The 22761-nt window shown below is 34.0% G+C and overlaps 1 protein-coding gene across 1 annotated transcript; it reads left to right on the forward strand.

Annotated features, from left to right (window-relative positions):
* Nucleotides 1–5001: 5001 nt before the first annotated feature.
* LOC125063190 (tenascin-like) lies at nt 5002–6483 on the forward strand. Its single transcript, XM_047669487.1, has 2 exons — nt 5002–5067; nt 5246–6483. Exons 1-2 carry the CDS (start codon nt 5017–5019, stop codon nt 6476–6478), a joined length of 1284 nt encoding a protein of 427 aa, XP_047525443.1. The 5' UTR covers nt 5002–5016; the 3' UTR covers nt 6479–6483.
* The last annotated feature ends 16278 nt before the right edge of the window (nt 6484–22761 follow it).

Raw genomic sequence — 22761 nt, forward strand, 5'->3', positions numbered from 1 at the left:
ACCGTCACACCCAGCTCCTTTATCCTCAATTAATGAATTTCTTACCTTCAATATATCAGATTTGGTTATATTTAGTTTGCATATAATGTTGTCGGTTACTTCTGTTTTAGTCTGCAGGATTTCATGGTATGAAGGTACTGCTTGTTGAAAAACGCTCTCAGAGAAAGTACTGAATCCCGTGCACGCTTCTGATTCGTTAGTATATGTATTGTTTCCTAATTGTAATCTATTAGGATAGCCAGTGTTATTAATTCGTAAGGATTTTAAAAATGACCAGATTTTCATTGGATCATTCTTTAACAATGTTTGTATTTTTTGCATATATAAATTAAAACATTTCTTCTTGCTTTCCAACGAGAATGAGCTGTTCGTTTGTCACGTATTATATGTATGAGTGACTTAGAATACCAGATTTGTTAGAAGCAAAAAAGACAGTTTTAGGCACATACTGTTCAATTCCTCGGTGGAGGATTGAGTAAAATTTCTGGACAATTGTGTCAATGGTGTGACCTCTAAGTGACTCACTCCAATGCCGTCCAGATATTCATTTATTTTACAGTAAAACTAGCCTTCGTGAAGTTGTATCTTTTATCCTTTTTTAATTTAATATTAGGCGTCGTAAATTCCGATACTTCGAGTTCCAGGCATGGATGGCTTGGGTCTTCTTTAACAAGATAATTACAAGTTTTAGACACATCAATGTATGTGTCACTAAATATTAGGTCTAGTACATTGTCAGAGGAGTTTGTATGAAAATTGTACTGACTAAAGCCAAGATTACTGCATGATTCAACAAGATTTGAACCCGCATTTTGTTGATTTACACTTCCACGCCTAAAGAAGGTGGAATCAAAAATTAAAAAAAAATTTATCTATACTTTGTTATATATGGTTGTTTTTGTTAATTTAAGAAGTTTTAGAAAAAAATAAAAACAAGTCGAAAATTTGTTTATAACAAATTGGTAAGTTAATAAACAATAGAATTGTTGTAAAAAAAAATATTTTTTTTGTTACTTTATAGACGACTGTCAATTATGATGTTTAGAAAAAAAAAATCTTAACTAATTATTTAAACAATAGAAATATAAAAAAAACGATTATAAACAATCAAAAATTGTTATTGAGAAAAAAATAATTTTTTTTAATCATAATATTTATTATGTAATAAAGTTGTGAAATTTTTTAAAATAAAAATATTGATTTAATCAATTTATTAAAAAAAAATTTATCAACAAATGGCGAGGCAAGAGGCTCTACGAAGCGTAATATTTTTACGACCATTATTTAAACATTTTTTTTCACTTACAATTAAGACGGTCGTTCGAAAAAATTTCGTTAGTTAACAATTGTTTAACTTGTTGAAAAATTAACTTAAAATTTCCAACGGGAATAAATTAATTATAGTGTTTAGAACACACCATAATTTTTTCAAATTTAAAAAAAAAATTTAATACCTACCTCAAATAAATAAATTAATGTGCCGTACTCGCTTTTGACGCCACGCGCGAATCCTAAAAATGTCACGCGCAGACCTATTTTCAGCGTTAAATTAAAATTATAAATAATGGAGATAGAGTTCTGAAAGTTCGAAGATTTGTATTGGAAATTTCCTCCTCTTTCAGAATCTCTTTTTGACATTTCTTAAATATTAATAATATATTAAATATTGGCAAAAAACAAAATGCCATTTTTTTTTCATCTTTAATTGTTTATAACTTTTGCAATTTTTTTCCCAACACGCTTTTGGCACATTTTTCTAGACGTCATTCCGGATCCAATGAGCTATCGCACATAATTTTAAGAGCAGTATCTCTATTTTGTACCATTTTCAACTTGTCGACTAGACTATAAAGGCTGTAAGTCTTACAGACTGCAAATCGTCTGGTGGTATGTATATGTCACCGTAAAATTGTAAATACCGTTAGATTGTAATCTATCTCGCGAGATTGTAAGCTGTCGAAAGATTGTGAACCTCAACGAACTGCTTACAATTTAACGTATTATTATTCGGTAGATTGTAATCTATCGAAGTGAACCCGTCAAATTGTGAAACGGATCGCACCTCGCGCGCTGATTAGTTGAACGGAATATGCCCCGCGCCACCATATTTGTTTGTTAATTTAGGATTCCGATCGAGACGAAGTACGTCACATCGATCATCACATAGTTCAGTATTGTAAAAGCTAGAAGTTAACCAAGTCTCAGTGATTAGAATTATATCGAAGTCGTACATTAGTATGTTCTGTTTTAATTGGAATGTTTTTGTTCGCAATCCACGGACATTTTGATAAAACAAACTTAGGTTATTTTTAATCATTGTTACTATGTGTGAAGGTATAAAAGTGGTTTATATATAGTACTAGCGATGAAGACCCGAGATGTTTAAGCACATAATATTGAGGATTTAATCGGCGCAAATGTTTGTATTTTTTAATAACATTTTAAAATCCATAGGCAGGTGTGTAAGTTGTATTTATGTAGAAGAGTGTTTTTATGAGTAGGTATAATGTTGATTTTGTGTCTATGAACGGTGGTTTTGAATGCTCAAATTAGGTAGTAAGGCTACTATGTAAAATTTAATTTGTTTTGTGTAATATAGGTACTTAATATTCTAATATTAAGTATAACTAACAGATTTTCTTCAAATTGCGCCTGAAGTTTATTGATATAACAGGAAATTCCTCGTTCCGGCGCAAAAAAATGCAACAATTGCGAACCCACACAAATTTGAAGCCTTTTTTACAGCAAGAGCTTTCGCCTCTTTCAATAGTTGCTTGTTTTCTGGGGTCTTTTCGATTCCCCTGACAATCCTATATCCAGTGTTTGAATGCCTCGCTTTCGACGTAAGCCAGATAAAATTTCATCCTTAATATCACGTGATTTTAGGCGCACTACGATTGTCTTTGGTTTACCAGAAACAGACTGTTTCGGCTGAACGCGATTAGAGCATATTCGATGTGTTCATCCTGCAATACGACGTTTGCATGCTTAGCTATTTTTTTCACTAAGGCGCGTGTGGATTCGTTGGTGGAATGGGGTAACCCAACAATCTCGAGGTTGTTCATCCTATTCCATTGCTGTTGTTTATTTATTTGAGATTGCAGTTCTTTAATAAGGGTATTATTGTTTTGGACATCACTTTTCAAAATATTCACTTCCTCCCTGAGACACTCGGCCTCGTTCACAAATGGGGTGACTATTGATTTTATCTCTCTTCCCTTATCTCACCAAGAAGAGACATTTTCAGATTCTATCAGCTTAGATTCTAGGTTTTCAAGTTTGGACTCTATTGCGTGGTTAATACCCTCTATTATGAACTTCTGTAACTCATCTTTTGATACGCAACGATCGTTGAATCCTATATCCTTCTTATTACGTCGCGCCTTTGAGGTACGTACATTTTCAGGTGAAATACTTTGACCGCGATGCTCTTTGCGTAAGCATGGAGAACATATCCAGGAATTAATTAATGTCTCCGATGCAATATTCGCACATTCAATATGACAGCCTCTAAGCATTTTGTACACCTGATTTGTGTACTTATATCCCGGTCTCTGACGCAAGCAATACACTTCGGCATAGTTTGTTATTTATTTATATTTACTCAATTTATGATTCGTCTTATATCAAAGTATTGATTATCACAAATCACTTCTAAAACAGACGACACTTCACTTTCACTATAGTTCTTATGTTATGACTCAGACTGCGAAGTATGACGACCAATTATTCCCAGCGAAGTATGGCGGTTAATCAAAAAATTTTCACAACTGAATAATTACAGTATACATATATCTTTGCTTGCTTCTACACGATATATGTTGTAGGCGATAGCTTAGTTTATTATAATTCCTTTATTGAACCTTTTTATGCACTTATTATATTTTTAATCACAAAAATTATACCGAGGCGTCTTTGTCTATGCCGAGGTACCCGTAAAAAAAAAACCATATGCCGCTATAGCTGAAACAAGTCAAGGCTAAGAGCCGGTTTTTTTATCCGTAGTTAACTCAACTATGTCAAAAAAGTTAACTACTCAGTATCGGAGGGTTAACAAGATGGCCGCTGGTTATTTAAATAGAAACAGCTGTTTGTCACAGAAATCAAACTATGATAAATACGTTTCTTACTATCTAATGATGAATTTAAACATAGTGAGATACTTTAATGAAAGAGACATTGAAGAAGACGATGATATTATATTAGAATGTGTTAATCCGCCCTTAGAAACCTGGGATGATGTAGATTTTTGTCACCGTTACCGATTTTTGTTATCAAAGGGAACAGTGCTCTAGATTGTTACTGAAATTGGGTATGATCTTAAACTGCCAATGAACATGAGTATAGACAGCAGCTAATACAAACCTATTTTGCTTCATTACTAGCTACAGAACCGCAGCAGTATATAATTAAGTATATTAATAAATAGTATCTCTAATTCATTTTGTATTTTATTGCCTATAATATTAACTTATAATTATAATAAGTACATACTTGTAATAAACTACAGCTACACATTAGTTAGGGACCTATGATATCTTTAGGGCTTTTATTACATAGTGAGTTGAGTTTGCATCTACCTACTTTATTACAAGAATTTATAAATAAAACCTGTGACTTGATTAATAAACTGATTATTATAACTTAAATACAAACCTATAAAGTAGCATTTCAATATTTTCTAATTGTTTCTTCTTGCATTCCACCTTGATTTGATGCAACTTTTTTTGCTGCTACATATATTTATCCTTTTTTCCATCTGCTGCATCACTATTTGGTGCGCCTCCTCTTTATGCAGCATGGATTTTTGGTGGGCTTCTTCTTTGTGCAGCAAATGTTTTTGATGCTCTTCCTTAGCATAATTGGACAAATCATCCTCTCTTATTTGTTTTTGTTTCAAAAACTCCATTTTTTTTATCCGTGTGGATCATAATCCGCTTCCTTGTTTCCAAAGGGTACGCCAACATATAACATTGCAAACCACATTACATAGATTTTATATATTCATAACGCAAAATGACAGTACTGAATATCTTGCTTTTGTTTTTCAGGCATGGGCCAAGACATGTAAGTTATTATTACTATTATTTCGGATAAAAATTAACATTTGACATGAAAGATATGTTTATAATATGTTCTGTCTATGACATTGTTACTACAAATTATTACTATAAATTGTGTTGAAGGATCTAACTTATTATAGAACAACCTGCGTTTTTACTCATCATTTTGTATAAATTTTCAGAAACCTGTTTGTTGTGTCGAATACACATATGATAGAAGCAGTGATTCCTGCCGTGCAAAATGCAAAGACGGCTGTATCAATGGTACGTGCGTCACAATAAACAACTGCGTCTGCACACCACCATTAGTCCTTCTCAATGGGAATAAATGTGTTAGCCCCATTTGCGACCAACCCTGTACCCATGGACAATGTACTTCAAGAAATGTCTGTACTTGCGAGACAGGATATGCACACGTCGATCAGTTTACATGCAAACCAGTTTGTGACCCAACTTGTGAAAATGGAAAATGTGAAGCCCCAAATATATGCACTTGTACCGACGGCTATACATTAGTCAACAAAACTTGCCAACCTGTATGTAACGAATGTAATAACGGCGAATGTATCGCTCCAAACGATTGTAAATGTAATACAGGATATACGAAACAGGATAGTATCTGCCTGCCTGATTGCCAACGTCCTTGCGTTAATGGAATTTGTTCTGGACCTGATAAGTGTTCATGTAATGTCGGCTTTGCTATTAATCCTTTGGATAGATTTAATTGCCAACCCGTCTGCGAAACACCATGCGTTAACGCTACGTGCGTTTCTCCCGGCACGTGTTCTTGTTTCTCTGGATATTTGCCGCTTAATGATACAATCTGTACACCAAAATGTGACGACTGTATACACGGAGATTGCATAGCTCCAAACGAATGTAGATGTCATAAAGGCTATGTTTCAGAAAGTGGTAAATGTGTGCCGAAATGTGACGGTTGTAGTAATGGCATATGTACAGCTCCAAACACCTGTGATTGCGATAATAGTTACAGCCTTTCCAATGGCACCTGCAAGCCAGTTTGCAATCCTGAATGTGTTAATGCAATATGTGTTGGACCAAATCAATGCAGATGTTTTGAAGGATTCCAAAGTATCAATAGCTCAACTTGTAAAAGACACTGTGATAACTGTGATAATGGAAAATGCTTGGAAGGCAATTATTGCGTTTGCAACGAGGGGTACAGTTTGGTGAAAGGGGTCTGCACTCCAAGCTGTTCTTTGCCTTGCGTGAATGCAAGATGTGCGGCACCGAATACTTGCGAATGTTTGGAAGGATATAAACGAAATGAGACATCACCTAATAGCTGTTTCAAAGCCTGCATCTGTGAAAACGGGAGATGTATCGAAGATAAATGTATTTGTGATGCTGGTTACGAAAAGTTGGGTGGCAATTGCACTGAGATAAGACCGTGAGTATTAAATTAAATATTGAAAAAATAGAGGTAGACGATTTATAAAATATGTAGATATTAATTACATTGAAATTATTCATTAATAATCGTATAAGGAAAACTATAGAGACTGTCATCCCTGAGTTCGTAGGTTCGATCCTCGGCTGTGCACCAATGAACTTTCTATGTGCGCATTTAACATTCTCTCGAACGGTGAAGCATCGTCAGGATGCCTTGCCTTAGACCCAAAAAGTCGACGGTGTGTGTCAGGCACAGAAGGCTGATCGCCTACTTGCCTATTAGATTGCCAAATCATGAAACGCCATTGATATATTTGCAAAGAAAGAGGTACATGTAGATTGATTAATTATAAAAATCGGCACAATCAGCCATATAAAAGTAGGTGCGCAAATGTCTTTTTAATTACCATCACTACATAGTATAAAACAAAGTCGCTTTCTCTGTCCCTATGTATGCTTAAATCTTTAAAACTACGCAACGGATTTTGATGCGGTTTTTTAAAATAGATAGAGCGATTGAAGAGGAATTTATATGTATTTTTGAGGTTTCTAATGTGATGTCGTAAATAATTACATTTTTTTCACTGACATTGCAAACGCAAGCTGAACCCTACGAGATTAATCAAAATATCCAAATTTAACGCGTGCGCGCCACGGGCAGTATTGAATAAAATCAAAACTACTGGATCGATTTAATAATTTTTTCATTGAGTGACATAGGCTATATATTTAAAACTCGTGCGAAACCGGAGCGGGCCGCTATGTTTTTATATATAACGTTCACAGTTTTTCTGTGGTGTATTTAGTATCAGCATTGCAGCAGTGCAAAGCCGGGGCGGGTCGCTAGTAATGTATAATAAGAACATTAACATAATGTCATCGTAATAAGTTATTAATAACTGTTATCAAACTTATGGTCTAAATAGTCGCCCAAGCTATAAAGGCACCTTGCCTTAAAAATTTAATCACCTTCCGAAGACCTTTAGAGAGTTAACGTATTTCATATACTATGTTTCGTTTCTTTCGACACCTGGCTTTATTCTCATAACATAAATATGTTTTAAATCGAGAACAATCGTGTTTGTAAAATCTTCAGCAGAATCTGATTAACACTAACATTCAGGTTTATAAATACTGTTTTTGCCTCAAAATTAACTTTGATAAACCCATGAGCATTACGAACGTTAGTCATGCATATTTTTGTCACAAAGTACAATTAAATACCAATGTAGGGTATTTTTAAAACACACTTGCAAAGTTTTTTGAAGTGAAACTTCTTTATCGGGGTTGGAAAAAAATTTTGTGTAACATTTTTTCGTTACGCGTCACATTTTTCGGTTACGCGTCACATGTTTCGGTTACGCGTCACATTTGACCGTTACGCGCGTCTTTTTCTTGCCCCTACCAGGGTTGATTCAAAGAGATTCTAAACCATTAATAACAAAAATGTATAATAACGATAACAATGATACTAAAAATTCTATTACAATTTATGAAATTCTGTAATAATCTTAGTGCTAATAAGGTAAAATGAAATAATTTTATGATTTGTATTCAAGTCTGTGATATTAAAAGCCTTTTGTTAAACTTTATCTAATTTAACTGTATTTAACCAATTTCTGTAAAGTTGCATATAGATAATTTTTCGAAAAATAAGGTCATAAAGAAGTTTCACTTCTAACGTGTGTACACTAGTACACGCACATTTTTTTATGTTTTAATACTTATATGTATTAATTTAATAATAACTACGCCATCATTCAATTTGTTAATTAATAGTAGTAATTTCATTTTGCCAACACTATAAATTATTTAAATTATATTTTTTAATATTATATATAAATTACATTAGAGAAACAATTTCCTCATAAGTAGATAGAAGCCCTTCAATCTTCTCAGCATGTTTTGACAAAGGATAGGTTCCGCCTACCTAATTATTATTTACAACAGATAGCTACTATGCTATCTTACTTTTTATTTACAACTAAAGCTAAACATTTAGCTTTTCAGACAACTGCTTCTATTGAGCAGCTAGCTTTTGAGACAACTGCTTCTATTGAGCAGCTTAGCTTAAGAGAATGTAGTGATACTTGCAGTAGCACTTCATTAAGTATTAATAATTTAAATTAGATAGTGTGACAATAGAGGCAAACTCTAGCAATAATTTAGTACAACTCAGCTCAACACAAACATGTAATATTACTAACAACAACTGTTTAAACTTGATGCATCAAAACATGCAAGGTATGTTGGGCAAAGAATTAGAATTGGAGTTGTTTTTAAAATCAAGAAAAATTGATGTCCTATGCATTACCGAACATTGGCTTAGAGAATGCCAAATCATCTTTAACTTTGATCAGCACCAAGTTGCAAGTTCGTTTTGCAGATTGTCGGCGATTCATGGGGGCTCTTTGATTATTGTTAATAAAAATTTAAAGTATAAAGAGCGTAATGACATCGTGTGTCTGTCTGTAGAACACTCTTTGGAGGTAGCCTGTATAGAGATTGAGAATTGCATTATTTTAAGTGTTTATAGACCACCAAGTGCATCTTACGATTTTTTTGAAGCAAAGTTGGAGGAAATTTTGTGTAAAGTTAGTTTTAAGAACAATAAGTATATTATTGTATGTGGTGACTTCAATATAAATTTATTAGAAAATACCTCCATTAGTAAAAAATTCAATCTGTTATTAAAATCTTACAATCTTGTTAACTTGTTTCTTGAGCCCACTAGAATTACAAGCTCCACTGCTACATGTATAGATAATGTATTTACAGATGCAGAGGCAATGCAAACCTCAATTACAACTGATCTTAGCTCAGATCATTGTGGACAGTTAGTGGCGCTAAAATGTAAAGTGGTGAAACAAGTAAATAAGAGCAGTGTGTTTGTTCCAGTAAATAAAAAGCGAATGGTGAGATTTAGACATAATATAGGTAAACACCTACCTTTATTACCGGTAGGTACTACCGTTGATATACAATACAACAATCTAAGTGATTGTATTAATAAAGAGTTCAACACCATCTTTACCCCAAAGAAAGTCTCTCATTCGCAGTGTAAATCGTTTAGTGATTGGGCGACAGCGGGAATTTATAAAAGTAGACAACGGTTGTATGACCTTTACGCTGAAAAGTCATACAATCATAATGAAGAATTTATTCTTTATGTTCGAAATTATTCGAAATTATTTAAGAAAGTTTGTTACGCGGCCAAGTCCTTAAATATTAAAAACAAGATTAAAAATAGTAGCAATAAAACTAAAATGACTTGGAAGATAATTGATAGTGAAACTGGAAGAGTCAGGGATCGCAATCAAGACATCGAACTATGTGTCGATAACACTATAATCAAATCTAACGAAGAGATAGCGATTGTTTTTGATAAGTACTTTTCTGACATTCCAATTTCGACTACTAAGTCTCTTCAATCATCTCCCGCCCTCGCTGAATCGCTGCTCAAAGATAATGTAAACGAGTGCAAGGTCAGTTTTACATTCCGACCCATTGGTGCCGACGATATAGTGAGGATATTTAGAACCATAGATATTAAGAACACTACCGATCTTTGGGGTATTTCTGTAAAAATAATAAGTAGCATAATTGATGTAATTGCTCCCCATCTAGCTATAATTTTCAACAATTGTATTAAAAGTGGCGAGTTTCCCGATCTAATGAAACATAGTAAAGTCATTCCATTATTTAAAGCAGGTAGTATGTCCGACCCCAGTAACTTTAGACCAATTTCCGTACTACCAACTTGTAGTAAAATATTTGAAAAAATTATATTAAATCAACTGGTAAGTCATTTTAACGTAAACAAATTATTACATAATAATCAGTTCGGTTTTACCAAGGGTCGCTCGACAGCCGATGCCGGTGTTGAGTTATATAGATATATAATTAAGGCTTGGGAGGAGTCGCATGACGCTTTAGGTGTTTTCTGCGACTTATCCAAAGCATTTGATTGTGTCCAACACGAGACCTTAATCGGGAAACTCCGCCACTATGGCATTAAGAATACCGCACTGAATCTTCTGACTTCCTATTTACACGGAAGAACTCAGAAGGTTGAAGTGAATGGTAAGAGGTCCTCTGGGTCGGCAGTAGATATGGGGGTACCACAGGGCTCAATTCTTGGCCCTTTCCTCTTTCTTGTTTATATAAATGATCTACCTTTCATGGTAGAGAGAAAACATCAGATAGTTTTGTTTGCTGATGACACGTCCTTGATTTTTAAAATCAAACGACAAATAACAAATTTTGACGATGTGAACAATGCTCTGTCTTCGATTGTCCATTGGTTTAGTATGAATAACCTTCTACTTAATGCAAAAAAGACAAAATGCATTAAATTTTGTGCAAAAAATTCAAGGATTATGGATACTAGACCAATTATAAACGGTGAGGAATTGAATCTGGATGATACAACTGTATTTCTCGGAATCACCATGGATTCAAAACTTCAGTGGTCCCCTCATATTAACGGATTGGCGAAGAGACTTAGTTCTGCAGCCTACGCGGTTAAAAAAATTCGCTCTCTAACTGATGTCGATACAGCTAGACTTGTTTATTTTAGTTACTTTCATAGCTTAATGACTTATGGCTTATTATTATGGGGTCATGCTGCTGATGTCGAAACTATTTTCATCCTGCAGAAGAGGGCTATTCGTGCAATCTATAATTTAAAATGTAGGGAATCTCTTAGAGATAAATTCAAGGAAATTAATATACTTACCTTTCCCTCGCAATATATTTATGAAAATATTATGTATGTATACAAAAATAGTGATAAGTTTACTAGAATAGAACATACGCACAATGTTAATACACGGAACAAACGCAGGCTGCAATTTCCCCGTACTAGACTATCTAAAGTTAGTAATTCTTTTTTGGGGAAAGGGATACTCTTCTTTAATAAAATCCCAGAAGCTCTTTTATCACTGCCTTTCAATAAATTTAAGAAATGTATTAAAGAAAAGCTGTGTAAAAAGGCTTACTATAAAGTCAACGATTATCTAATTGATAAAAGGGCCTGGGACTAGTGCTAGACAGGCTACTTCTAATTAATTTGCGATATTTGTTATAAATAAGTGTTGTTTGATGATTTGCTGTTTTAAAAGAGTACCGAGAGTTTTTTACGCCGGCTTTTTCTCTCGGCCTACACCCTCTGTCTTCTTTGCCGATGAGTAGGGATGCCTTCAAATTTAATGACGTGGAATAAGTGATACATGTATCTTATGTTCCATAATAAACATATTTTATTTTATTTTATTTTTGTATTTATATCCTGGCTCTATGAATACTTATGTACGTACGGAACTGAATGTTAGCGAAACCAACTAAGGAGAACTATATCAAATATATTACGTTTTTGACACATAGGAGTAGACCTAAAATCGACCTAAACTGTTATGCCTTTAGACCTTACCATTTAAAGAAGTGGTCTCATTGGAAATCGTGTAGCATACTGTATATTTGGGGGGGGGGGGGGGGGGGGGTGCGATGGCTAGCCATGCGTCATACTCGGTGCTACTTGTCATGGCGTACTTGAAAGTGCGTGCTCCTATGCCTCCTGTTGATCTTTGTTTTTGATTTATTATATTATTATTTATTACTTAAGATGTCATGTGGAACATGGTTTAATGGTTGCAGCTCCTGACAAACGTTGTGTAAAAAAAAACTTGTCGATAAAAAAGAGCGTCGGAGAGTTTATTGACTGTTATTCTCTTCCGTTCTACGCCCTTGATTTGAGAACTGGCCATTAATGTAAAAATAGAAGTATTTCATATTATATATTTATTTGTTGACGTTTATAAGTGTAGATTGTGCTACCTAGGTATATGAATAAATGATTTTGTCTTCGACTTTGACGTAATAGAACTAATATATTATATTATACCTATTCGTATTCGTATTATGTGTAAGAAAATACCGCTTAAGATGTTAATCTATGTATGACTTTGTGTTTCAGAGTGGAATGTAAAGCTTGTGAGGGAGAGTGTACGGATGGCATATGTTGGTGCAAGGATGGCAAGCCATGTTACCATTTAGAGAAGAGACAAGAGCCAGATGAAGTTGGAACGTCTACAAAGTAAGCTATAACTATTCTGATGTATCCATGAGAAGATTTATGTTTTAAAATCCTTAAAAGTATATCATATAATACTTTAACCTACTAACAATAACGTTAATGACGTCATGTTAACTTTGTAGTAGTCGAATTGTGTCCGGTTATGAAGAGTGACAGTAGCGTTGCTAGTTTTTATGCCAAGTCTGGATTTTGGAACTTTTTGAGTGAAAATAGCGGGATTTTTTCGTCAAAAGCGGGACATAGTAAATAACGTATATAATGAAAATTTTCAAACATTGATCTTTTTATTTGAATTAAAATTACGTTCAAAAACTTTTGTTTACTTTAAGTAATTAAACTAAATTACGCCTGCAACGCACCTCACTCACGCTCACTGCTTTCTCAGTATTAAAACAAATAGTTTTCGTTAGCCCTTCGTAAGAAATCGTGAGTTCTCACGAAATATATAAACAAATGAGAATAAGAAAATAATAAAAGAAAAAGAGAAGCTATCGCGGTCGCACGCACCGATTGCTTGCCGCACCCCTCTCTCTCTCCCACGATCTTATCTTCATTACGCGTCTTTCTTACGAGTCCCCGAAAAACGGGACTGAGCCTGTCCCGCGCAGGACATTTAATTTTGATTTAAAAATCTGGCAGTCTGGCAACGCTGAGTATGCACACGCACTTTCTTCGCCCAACGCATTTTCTTCTTCAGAGGCCCTTTCATCTTCCTTAAAAACAAAATATGTTCACTACATATCCTTTTTATTAGGTATAATAACGTTTTTTCTATCTTTCTATTTTTCATTATAGTTTATTGAATTGATGTACTCATTTTTGAGTATAAATAATAGTTATAGACTTTTCCGACCGTTGAATACTCAGAAAAAATCAAATATTTTCAGATTGGCAGGTCTGGAACTGGGCTGGCTCCTTGGTGGAGTTGTGGGGTTGGCATTACTGACTTTGGTAATAATAGTGATGGGTCGCATTTGGTGGAAGCGAGGAACATACGTCGTGAAGGAAACAGAAATAGGTATATAACTTACAGAGAGATTTTTGATTTTATTAAAAAAAGTAAATTTAAAGTACTCGATCAAACAATATTTGATACGTCAGTTGGAAATCAAAATATTCATGTAGGCAACACTCAATAAAAAATGAAACAAATGTACTTTGAGATCTCAAATCAACGATAAGAAAGGCGGTGATAAAAATAATCATTAAAAATATGCAATGTACATTGTACATAAAGTATAAAAAGTATAAAGCTACCATCTAGTTATGTAGTTAATTTTAAATCGTACGCCGTAACTCGCGATAATAATTATCAAGCTCCGTTTTTTACGATTAAATTGACGTCGTACGACTTAATGATTTTGGACTTTTGTAGTAATAGTAACTTCAGCTGAGGACCTTCCTGCACCATTATTTAGGTGCTGCCCTGGTTCCTCGTTCCTGTGACATCTCGCTTTTTAATCTATTCCTTCCTACTCACTTCGTGATATATAATCCCTTATTCAAAACTTTCAGGTGGCAACGAAATCGGCAGCGTTGTATACACAGTACCTGATACGCTGTTAACTAGAAGACCAGGAAGTATCGTGAACGTCTACGGCGAAAACGAAGATGAAAACGAAAGTGTGAACGAACCTCTACGACCGACGGACGACGCCTTATAGTACTAGTATTAGGGTTTATTAGAAATAGTATTCATTTTATTCTTAATTATGAAAGTGCTGCATTTTTTAATTGTGTTATAATTGTTGAACGTCTTGCATAAGGCAGAGTCGCTTATTAAGGGTAAACGAATGATTTAGTTATTTATATTAAGAAGTTCAATATTATCAAAGTTTCTACTGTCATAATATGCTCTCTTAAACCTATCATGGTCGTTAATTTGAAGCGATCTTTTCGGCTAAACGTCAAATTAGAAGGTTTTTTATGGATCAGACGATCAGTGTGTGCAATCGGATAGCTACAGCCTATTTTAGAAATCTGTAGGCCGTAGTCAAAAATACAAACGTATTACCCAAATAATTGGTTAGATTATATAAAATAATAACCAACGTCGTTAAATGTTGCGCCCCTTATACTTGCGCCTCATATATGGCGGGTGTATTACTTAAAGAAAAAAGCTTTTTACCGGATTAAAGTTATGTATTATTATAAATTTACAACTATTTGACATAATTTTAAATTTATCCGACGTTTCGCGTGCTTTACAGCGTGCGTGGTCGCGGTGACTGAAGACAAAAGATGTTGAATGTCAAAAAGTATCACAGCTGCAGAGAAAGTTGCATTATCTGTATTTATTTCCCCGGAGTTGGTATCGACTAAAAGATGGAGGGTTTTCTTTAAATGTTATGAGTTATGTTAATCAAAGACAATACTGGGTGTATTACTTCTTTAAAGAGAATTGGTAAACACCATAGAGTAGAAGATAAGTTTATTTTATCTATTGATGGGACGAAATGGGTACGTAAGTGATCTTTACCAAAGTATGTGTCCCTTAATAGAACAAACATTTCTGTGTTTTTTTAAATATTTTTTGTTATAATAAGCAAGTAGGCATTTTGTTACAACAATTCTTTTGGATTGAATTGTAAGATTCAATTTAATCCAAAAGAGTTGCTTTTCGCCGGAAAGCCAACTTCCGGACAATTCAGACCGTGCCTTGCGTTCGTAATTATAAAATAATTCTATATAAAATATTGCTCTAATGATATTTTTCTACTTTGTATGTACTTTTTTCTATCGAACCATATTACAACGCTTTCTAAAGGCGTTTTTGATATATAAATATGTAAGTTAGGTACTTGCAGCTGTGCACAAAACATGATTTATACTAAAACAATAGACGTTTAATAATACTTTTAAAATTACAGCGTTTAAAAAAATATTGGTTGTTTGTAAAGTAGGTTTACGATCGAGATGTTTACGTGATAACGTCTTATTGGTGATATAATTTTTTGGGAAGTAAGGAATTAATGAAGATAACAATTTTTTCAAATTTTAAATTACACTTTTGATGATAAATTTCGGGTGTAAAATGACAAGTTTACTTATTCGACTATGATATACATTTTTCTTCATACATTCACGGAATGACTGGCAGCGCTCGAGATGAGACGGGAGATCGGTCCGTCTCTCTCTCGTTATACCTGCGATCGCGCTCGTGAGGTTTTGGTGTGACAGAATTTTCTGAACATGTCACCCGACTAAAACGATTTTAAAGACGTTATCACGTCAATAACAACTAATTTCTTAGGATCTACAATTTATGCCCAATTCATCATGTTTAATTAGACCTAGGTATATCCGTACTTCCTTCGTGGCGTGTTGGCGCTTAGTCTATTCAGTGTGATCAGAGAATCTTCGTTTTGAGCATACTTACCATCTCATAAGCAGTATATTCACATATAAAAAAAGTACAAAACTCAAGTACAAACTAAACGTTACTACAGGAGATTTTTGAGTCCTCATTTCTATCTGTTTTCTCGTTAACTCACCCTTGTGGAATTAAGTGTCATATTTCATAACGATAGTTTTAAAATTATTTATTATGTGTTAATAATAAGATTAAGGAATGCTATTTAATAGCCAGTGTACATAAAATAGGGAAGAAGATAATTTTTAAAATTGTTAATTTCATTTTCACGTCTTAAGACCAATACGTGCATATTATATCTTATTTCGGCCATACAATGCACATAGGCGATAAGAACTTGGAGAAACTGATCCTGGTTGGTAACAGGCAAAAGATAACTTGGCCTTTCACCTACTAGATTGACTGATCAAGTGAAAGAATCATCAACACTATGCGCTGTTATAAGACATGCGCTGGACAGAAACCGGTGGAAACAGATTGTCCGCTGTAGATGTTTCCTTACTCACCACGTTGCTCAGACATGAGCTACCAACTGCAGAGAAATGTGTCATCATTCATTATTAATCTTGCAGAAAGAGATAAACTGCCAGTAGAAAGGTGTCTTTGATTTTCAATAAAAGATTACTTTCAATACGACATATTTTTATTTTTTTTATCATATTTTACTTTCTTGGAATAAACTGAAAAGCTACTGCATTTTAATATTATTATAAAGATTATTTATTCCTAAGTAACATGGGCTATATATTTTTCAAAAATATTCTTTAAAAATAAATAAATTCTCAGCCGACATAGACCGCTAATAATCATACAAATGAAAATAAACTTCGAAATATGGTTAGGCGTATAACTTTCAAACGACTGTACCAATTTTTTTTTCGTGTTTGACAGGAAAAGGTTTGTATAAAAAACCGGGGGTTATAATTCTTATCATATGAAAAGAGAGTCAGTAAAAAGGGACAGAAGACTGAGATAAATATATGTATATTCAAAATATTGAGACGCACACTAAAACTACACTGACTAAAAACAATTTTAATTAAGCATATAATATTTATACAGGATAAAAAATAATTAATTCATATCTATCAATTGTGTTTAAATAATATCGTTATAAACATGTAATAATATGCTTACTACGGGGAAGAATGCCATTCTCATTGCCACAAACCATCTTCTTTTACGTCTTCTAAAGTCTAACCATTGCCTAAGAAAGAAAGATTCTTCAACCAAGACGTCTGTCTGCGGCCAGACCTCCTTCTACCAGCCATTTTGCCTTGTATGATTAGTGGGAGAAGCATATCTCTTGTCAACTACCATAACACCATGCATGCTCGTCGGTTATGGGTGCTTTTGACGTGTCTCTTCTCTAGTATTTCATGGATGGATGGACATGGCCTTCCCGACCTGTTTTCACTATCCACGGTTGCCTTGTATGTACTACTCGTAAGCCGCTATTCGATCATGCTTTCTTTATAATCCAACCAACTAAGTGTTCCTTGTCACTACGTCCCTTTTTATTCCATAACGTATCTTACTTTTGCTTATCCTATAACGTAATGTTACCCCACACATACTTTTTAATATTATCATTGCAACGGCATATGGTACTTAAATTTTTTCTCTGTAACACACAACATTCACTACCATACATTACCAAAGTGGTAATATGTAAACAATTTTTTTTAAAGTTAAACACTTTGGTTTTATGAGCTCCTGCCATTTCTCCGCCATAGACGTAAGTTTCACTTGATTGTCAACGTATAGGTGACAATTCACTAGTAACTCTTTCAAATCTTTCAAAGAGCCCTTTAATAAGTTAAACAGCCACGGGGAGGTAACACCACCTTGTCTCAGCCTTATCGATAGGAAACAAACTTGTTTAGGCTCCGTTGATTCTGACGTATGCTATGACAACGTCTGACTGAAATACACAAACCTGTCAAGATTCATTCTCGTCTTATCCAAATCTACAAAAGTTCAGAAACTTTACTACAATACATCGTAAAGAACATCATCCCATTGCCTTTCTAAATTCTGCTTGCACATCCTACACTTTTTCATGTCTCTTTTATGATTCTTTCAATTAATACATAAAATTTTCCAACGATGGTAAGGTGATTTATTCGACTGATTCGATATTTTTGCAATCTTCTTGTGACCCTTTTGCTTTTCAGTGTGATAATGACAGATTTTCGCCAATATTTCCAGCAACTATTAAAGTGCTTTAGTGATTTAAGACTACATCGCGCCCAGCGTTAGGCATTTCTATGGAAACCCTATCGCATCTTGCTAACTTCCCGGCTTTGATTACCTTTAAAATTTCCACAAACTGTGCCACTTTTCTCGCCTGTATACGTTTGAACATAGTTTCAAGCAACGGGATCCTTGTGAAATAAATTTTCAAATACTTTATACATGCTATCGCCATCCACATTTCCTCCGCCTTCGTCACGAATTCAGACAATCTCGGATTGCTTAAGACGTCTTGACGGTCTTCCAGAAAATACCTTTTGTTTCAGAATCTTCTGAGAGATAAATTCAAGGAATTTAATATACTTACCTTTACCTCGCAATCTAAAGTTAGAAATAATTTTTTGGGAAAAGTGATACTCTTCTTTAACAAAATCCCAGAGGCTTTTTTATCTCTGCCTTTTAATAAATTTAAGAAATGTACTAAAGAAAAGCTGTGTATAAAGGCTTACTATTTAGTTCACGATTATCTAGTTGATAAAAGGCCTGGGACTAGTGCTAGACAGGCTAGTTCTAATTAATTTGCGATATTTGATTTAAAATAAGTGTTGTTTGATATTTTAAAAGAGTACCGAGAGTTTTTTACGCCGGCTTTTTCTCTCGGCCTACACCCTCTGTCTTCTTTGCCGATGAGTAGGGATGCCTACAAATTCAAATTTAATGACGTGGAATAAGTGATACCTGTATCTTATGTTCCATAGTAAACATATTTTTTATTTTAGAACTAATAAGAAAGTCTTGTATATAATTAATATTTGACCTCCTGTTATATTGAAATTTCACGATAAATTACAATTTTTCTTCCAAACAATAAAGTAATGTCGACTTTTAAATTAGACGTAGTAATTGAACTAGGTAATTCAGGAAGCTAAGATGATATGAAATCCTGTGTTTTTAGTCCAACATGATTGTTTTATAAATAGCAATATAGAAATATTAAATTCGCTGGTGGAATGCGAGGCAGAGTTGAAAATCACACGCTATGACAGTCTAGGTATAGGAAGACTAAATATTTTTATATTTTTTTATATACTATGTAGCTAGGCAACGCCTCAGTATATAATAAGGTTGTTTGTAAGTTTAGTCTCTGCTTTGATTCCTTGCATTAAAAACAAATAAGTTTTATTAAACATAATAATAAGTTAATACCTAGTCTCAAATTTATGCAATAGGTTTCCATATCGGTTATATACAGGGTATTTCAACAAGAAGTTTGTTTTTCAATTGTGGCAACACCGAGAACGTGATAGTTTTGACATTTAGTTTTTGGCGGTATTCGTAGCAGGTGCTTTGGCAATTATTACAATGAATTCAATTTCGCTCGAAAATCGCATTAAAATAATTCAAATCCACTATAAAAATGGTGGTTCTGTTAAAGTTACATTTCGTTAAATTCGTGATATTTTCGGCCAGCATAATCGTCCTTCTGAGACCGCTGTTAAGAATTTGGTCGCGAAATTTGAGTCGACAGGCTCGGTACAAAATGTGCCAACACCAACACGTGTTCGACCGGGTCGTTCAACAGAAAACATCGCCGCCGTGAGCCACAGTGTTGAAGAAGATCAAAATTTGTCAATTTCACGACGTTCTCAACAATTGGGGTTATCCAAAAGCACAACATGGCGAATTTTGCGAAAGGATTTGGCTTTGAAGCCTTACAAGATTCAACTGGTGCAGGAATTAAAGCTGATCGACCATTCAAATCGCCGCAGATTCGCTCAGTTCATTCAGGAACAACCTGCTGGTTTTTCTGAAAAAATCATTTTTTCAGACGAAGCCCATTTTCATTTGTCAGGGTACGTCAACAAGCAAAATTGTCGCATTTGGGCTTCTGAAAATCCTAAAGCAATTATTGAGAAGGCTTTGCATACTCAACGTGTTACTGTGTGGTGCACTATGTGGTCTGGAGGCGTGATTGGGCCGTTTTTTTTCGAAGATGAGGCTGGAAATGCGGTAACAGTCAATGGATCACGGTATCGCGAGATGTTAACCACTAAATTTTGGCCTATTATTGATGACATGGATATCACTGAAATGTAGTTTCAACAGGACGGTGCCACATGTCACACAGCCAATGAAACGATCAATTTATTGCAAACCAAATTTCCCGAGCGCATAATTTCGCGAAATTCAGCTGTTAAGTGGCCAGCCAGATCGTGTGATTTAACACCACTGGATTATTTTTTGTGGGGCTATGTTAAAGACAGAGTCTATACGGAGCCAATCGAATCGATTGCAGCCTTAAAACTCAAAATCCGTGATGTCATTAACGAAATAGACCCTCCATTTTGCCAAAAAGTGATTAAAAATTTTGATGAAAGAATCAACATCTGTCAGCGTGGTCGTGGTGGACATTTGCCAGATATCATTTTTCATTCATAATTGCCAAACTTTTCTCTTTGTAATACAATAAAAATTTTATTCATTTTCCTCTAAATTCTTTGTTTTATTTTGTTTTAGAAAACAAAGTTCTTGTTGAAAAACCCTTTAGAATACTTATGTTTGCTATTAATTCCTAATTAACTGTATAGGGCAAATGTAAATGATAAAATTGCCTTGATAACTCCTATATTATAATTAATTAATTATTCTATTTTAAATTTTGTTATCATTTTTGTAACGGCTTTTTCGTTGGCATCCGAAAATGTGGTAAACAAAGAATAAAAAACTCTAAAAAACCAATAAAAGTCTGTGGACTGGTCCGAAATAAGTGTTTAGTAAAAGATGAAAAAATTGAAATTGATGATTACGATTTTTTTTTGTAATTCCAATCACATACTTTACAAAATTTTGAAAGTTGGTTAAAAAATCTACGTAGGTTTTCTACCCTACAATTTTCCATATATGTAACATGTACGAGTATCTAACAGATTTAAAATCTTCATCTTTAAAATTATCTAGGCGTATTTACCATAGGTAATAAAAAACACTTAGGTACAAAAAAAAAGAGCTACTTAGAATTCTAGATGATTATTTTTAACTGCTATCTTGATAAGCCTGTGCGTGACACGCCATCGTCTCCTCTAACCTCTGCTGTTGCCATCAAAACAAATCAATATGTTACGGACAACTCAGATAAAATTATCTACAACTCAAATAACATTCATCAAAAATCAAACCTTAAACTACTTTTGTAATATATCGTTTCTAAAAAACAGTTATTATAATACCTGTAATAGTAAATATCTTGCAATTAGCGCACTAATTAGAGATAGCCATGGCCGCAAGCTGGTAGAAATCTTGCTTCGTAGATTTTGCAAATGTGTAAAACGAAATGCATTTAGTCAAAGCGTTTCTGTAACAAAATCTGAAACCATTTATATCATTTCATACAAATAAAAATCCTACAGTGCTGTCAACTACCTATATCTATTTATACCCTAATAAAAGTTAAAAATAAGAATACAAATATACTTGTTAATTGATATAAGGGGGAATTTATGTGAAGTGAAAAGAATTTTTAAATTAAAAATTAATCTCTTGTTTAAAATATTATGATTCGATTAATTAGTAGTTATGCAAAGTACAAAATGAAGTATAATATATTTTTAGCTACTAACTATATAAGGAAATTGATTTAATCGCTGGGCTTTTAGGGTTTCTCTATATATATTCAAATTCAAATTCAAAAGCCTTTTATTGCCAACCTTAAATAACATTAATTTAGCTGTGTTAGTATTCAGTTTTCTTAATTTATTGTTAGTATTATATTTAATAGTATATTAAATAACAAATTGTTTATTTAGTTGGGTACCCGGTTATGGGTCTCCTCCATATTTTGCCATCTGTGTCGGTTCTGAGCGTCCCTTGTCCAGGTGTTGCCGGCCATGTCATGTATCTCATCTCTCCATCTCATAACGGGATGACCTTTGTTCCTTAGGCCGTCTCTGGGATACCAATGAAGTACGTGTTCGCTCCATCTTCCGTCATTTACTCTTGTTATGTGTCCTGCCTATTTCCATTTGAGTTTGCAGTACATTTCAGCAGCATCTATTAAGTTGGTTTGTTTCCGAATCTCTATATTTTTTACTCTATCATTTAGTCTTACATCCAGCATCGATCTCTCTGTTGCTCTTTGGAATACTGAGTTTTTTTTTGTTTTTTTGTTAGAGACCATGACTGGCAGCCTTATAATAGGCATGGTAGAATCGTGCTTTTATACAGTTTTTTCTTTAAGTGAATTGGTATTTTTTTGTTTTTGAATATATCTTTGTTGGCCCAGAATTTTTTCCATGAGATGGCGATTCGTCGACTTAGCTCTTTTTCTATGAGATCGTCCAGGGAAATGAGTTGGCCTAAATAAATGTATTCATTTACATACTCTATCACACATGACTCTATTGTTGTAATTATGCGGTCGTCATTGATCATAATTTTGGTTTTTGTCATGTTTATTTGTAAGCCTATATTTTTACTTACAGTGTTAAGTGTTGAAAGCATGATTTGTAGGTTTTCATGAGTAATTGACAGTATTACATGTCATCGGCAAAGCGTAGATGTGACATGAATTCTCCTTTTATGTTAAGTCCACAATTTGCCCAATTTGGTTTTCTGAACATTGATTC

The sequence above is a fragment of the Pieris napi genome, chromosome 3, assembly GCF_905475465.1.
Source record: "Pieris napi chromosome 3, ilPieNapi1.2, whole genome shotgun sequence".
NCBI classification, from domain to species: domain Eukaryota; kingdom Metazoa; phylum Arthropoda; class Insecta; order Lepidoptera; family Pieridae; genus Pieris; species Pieris napi.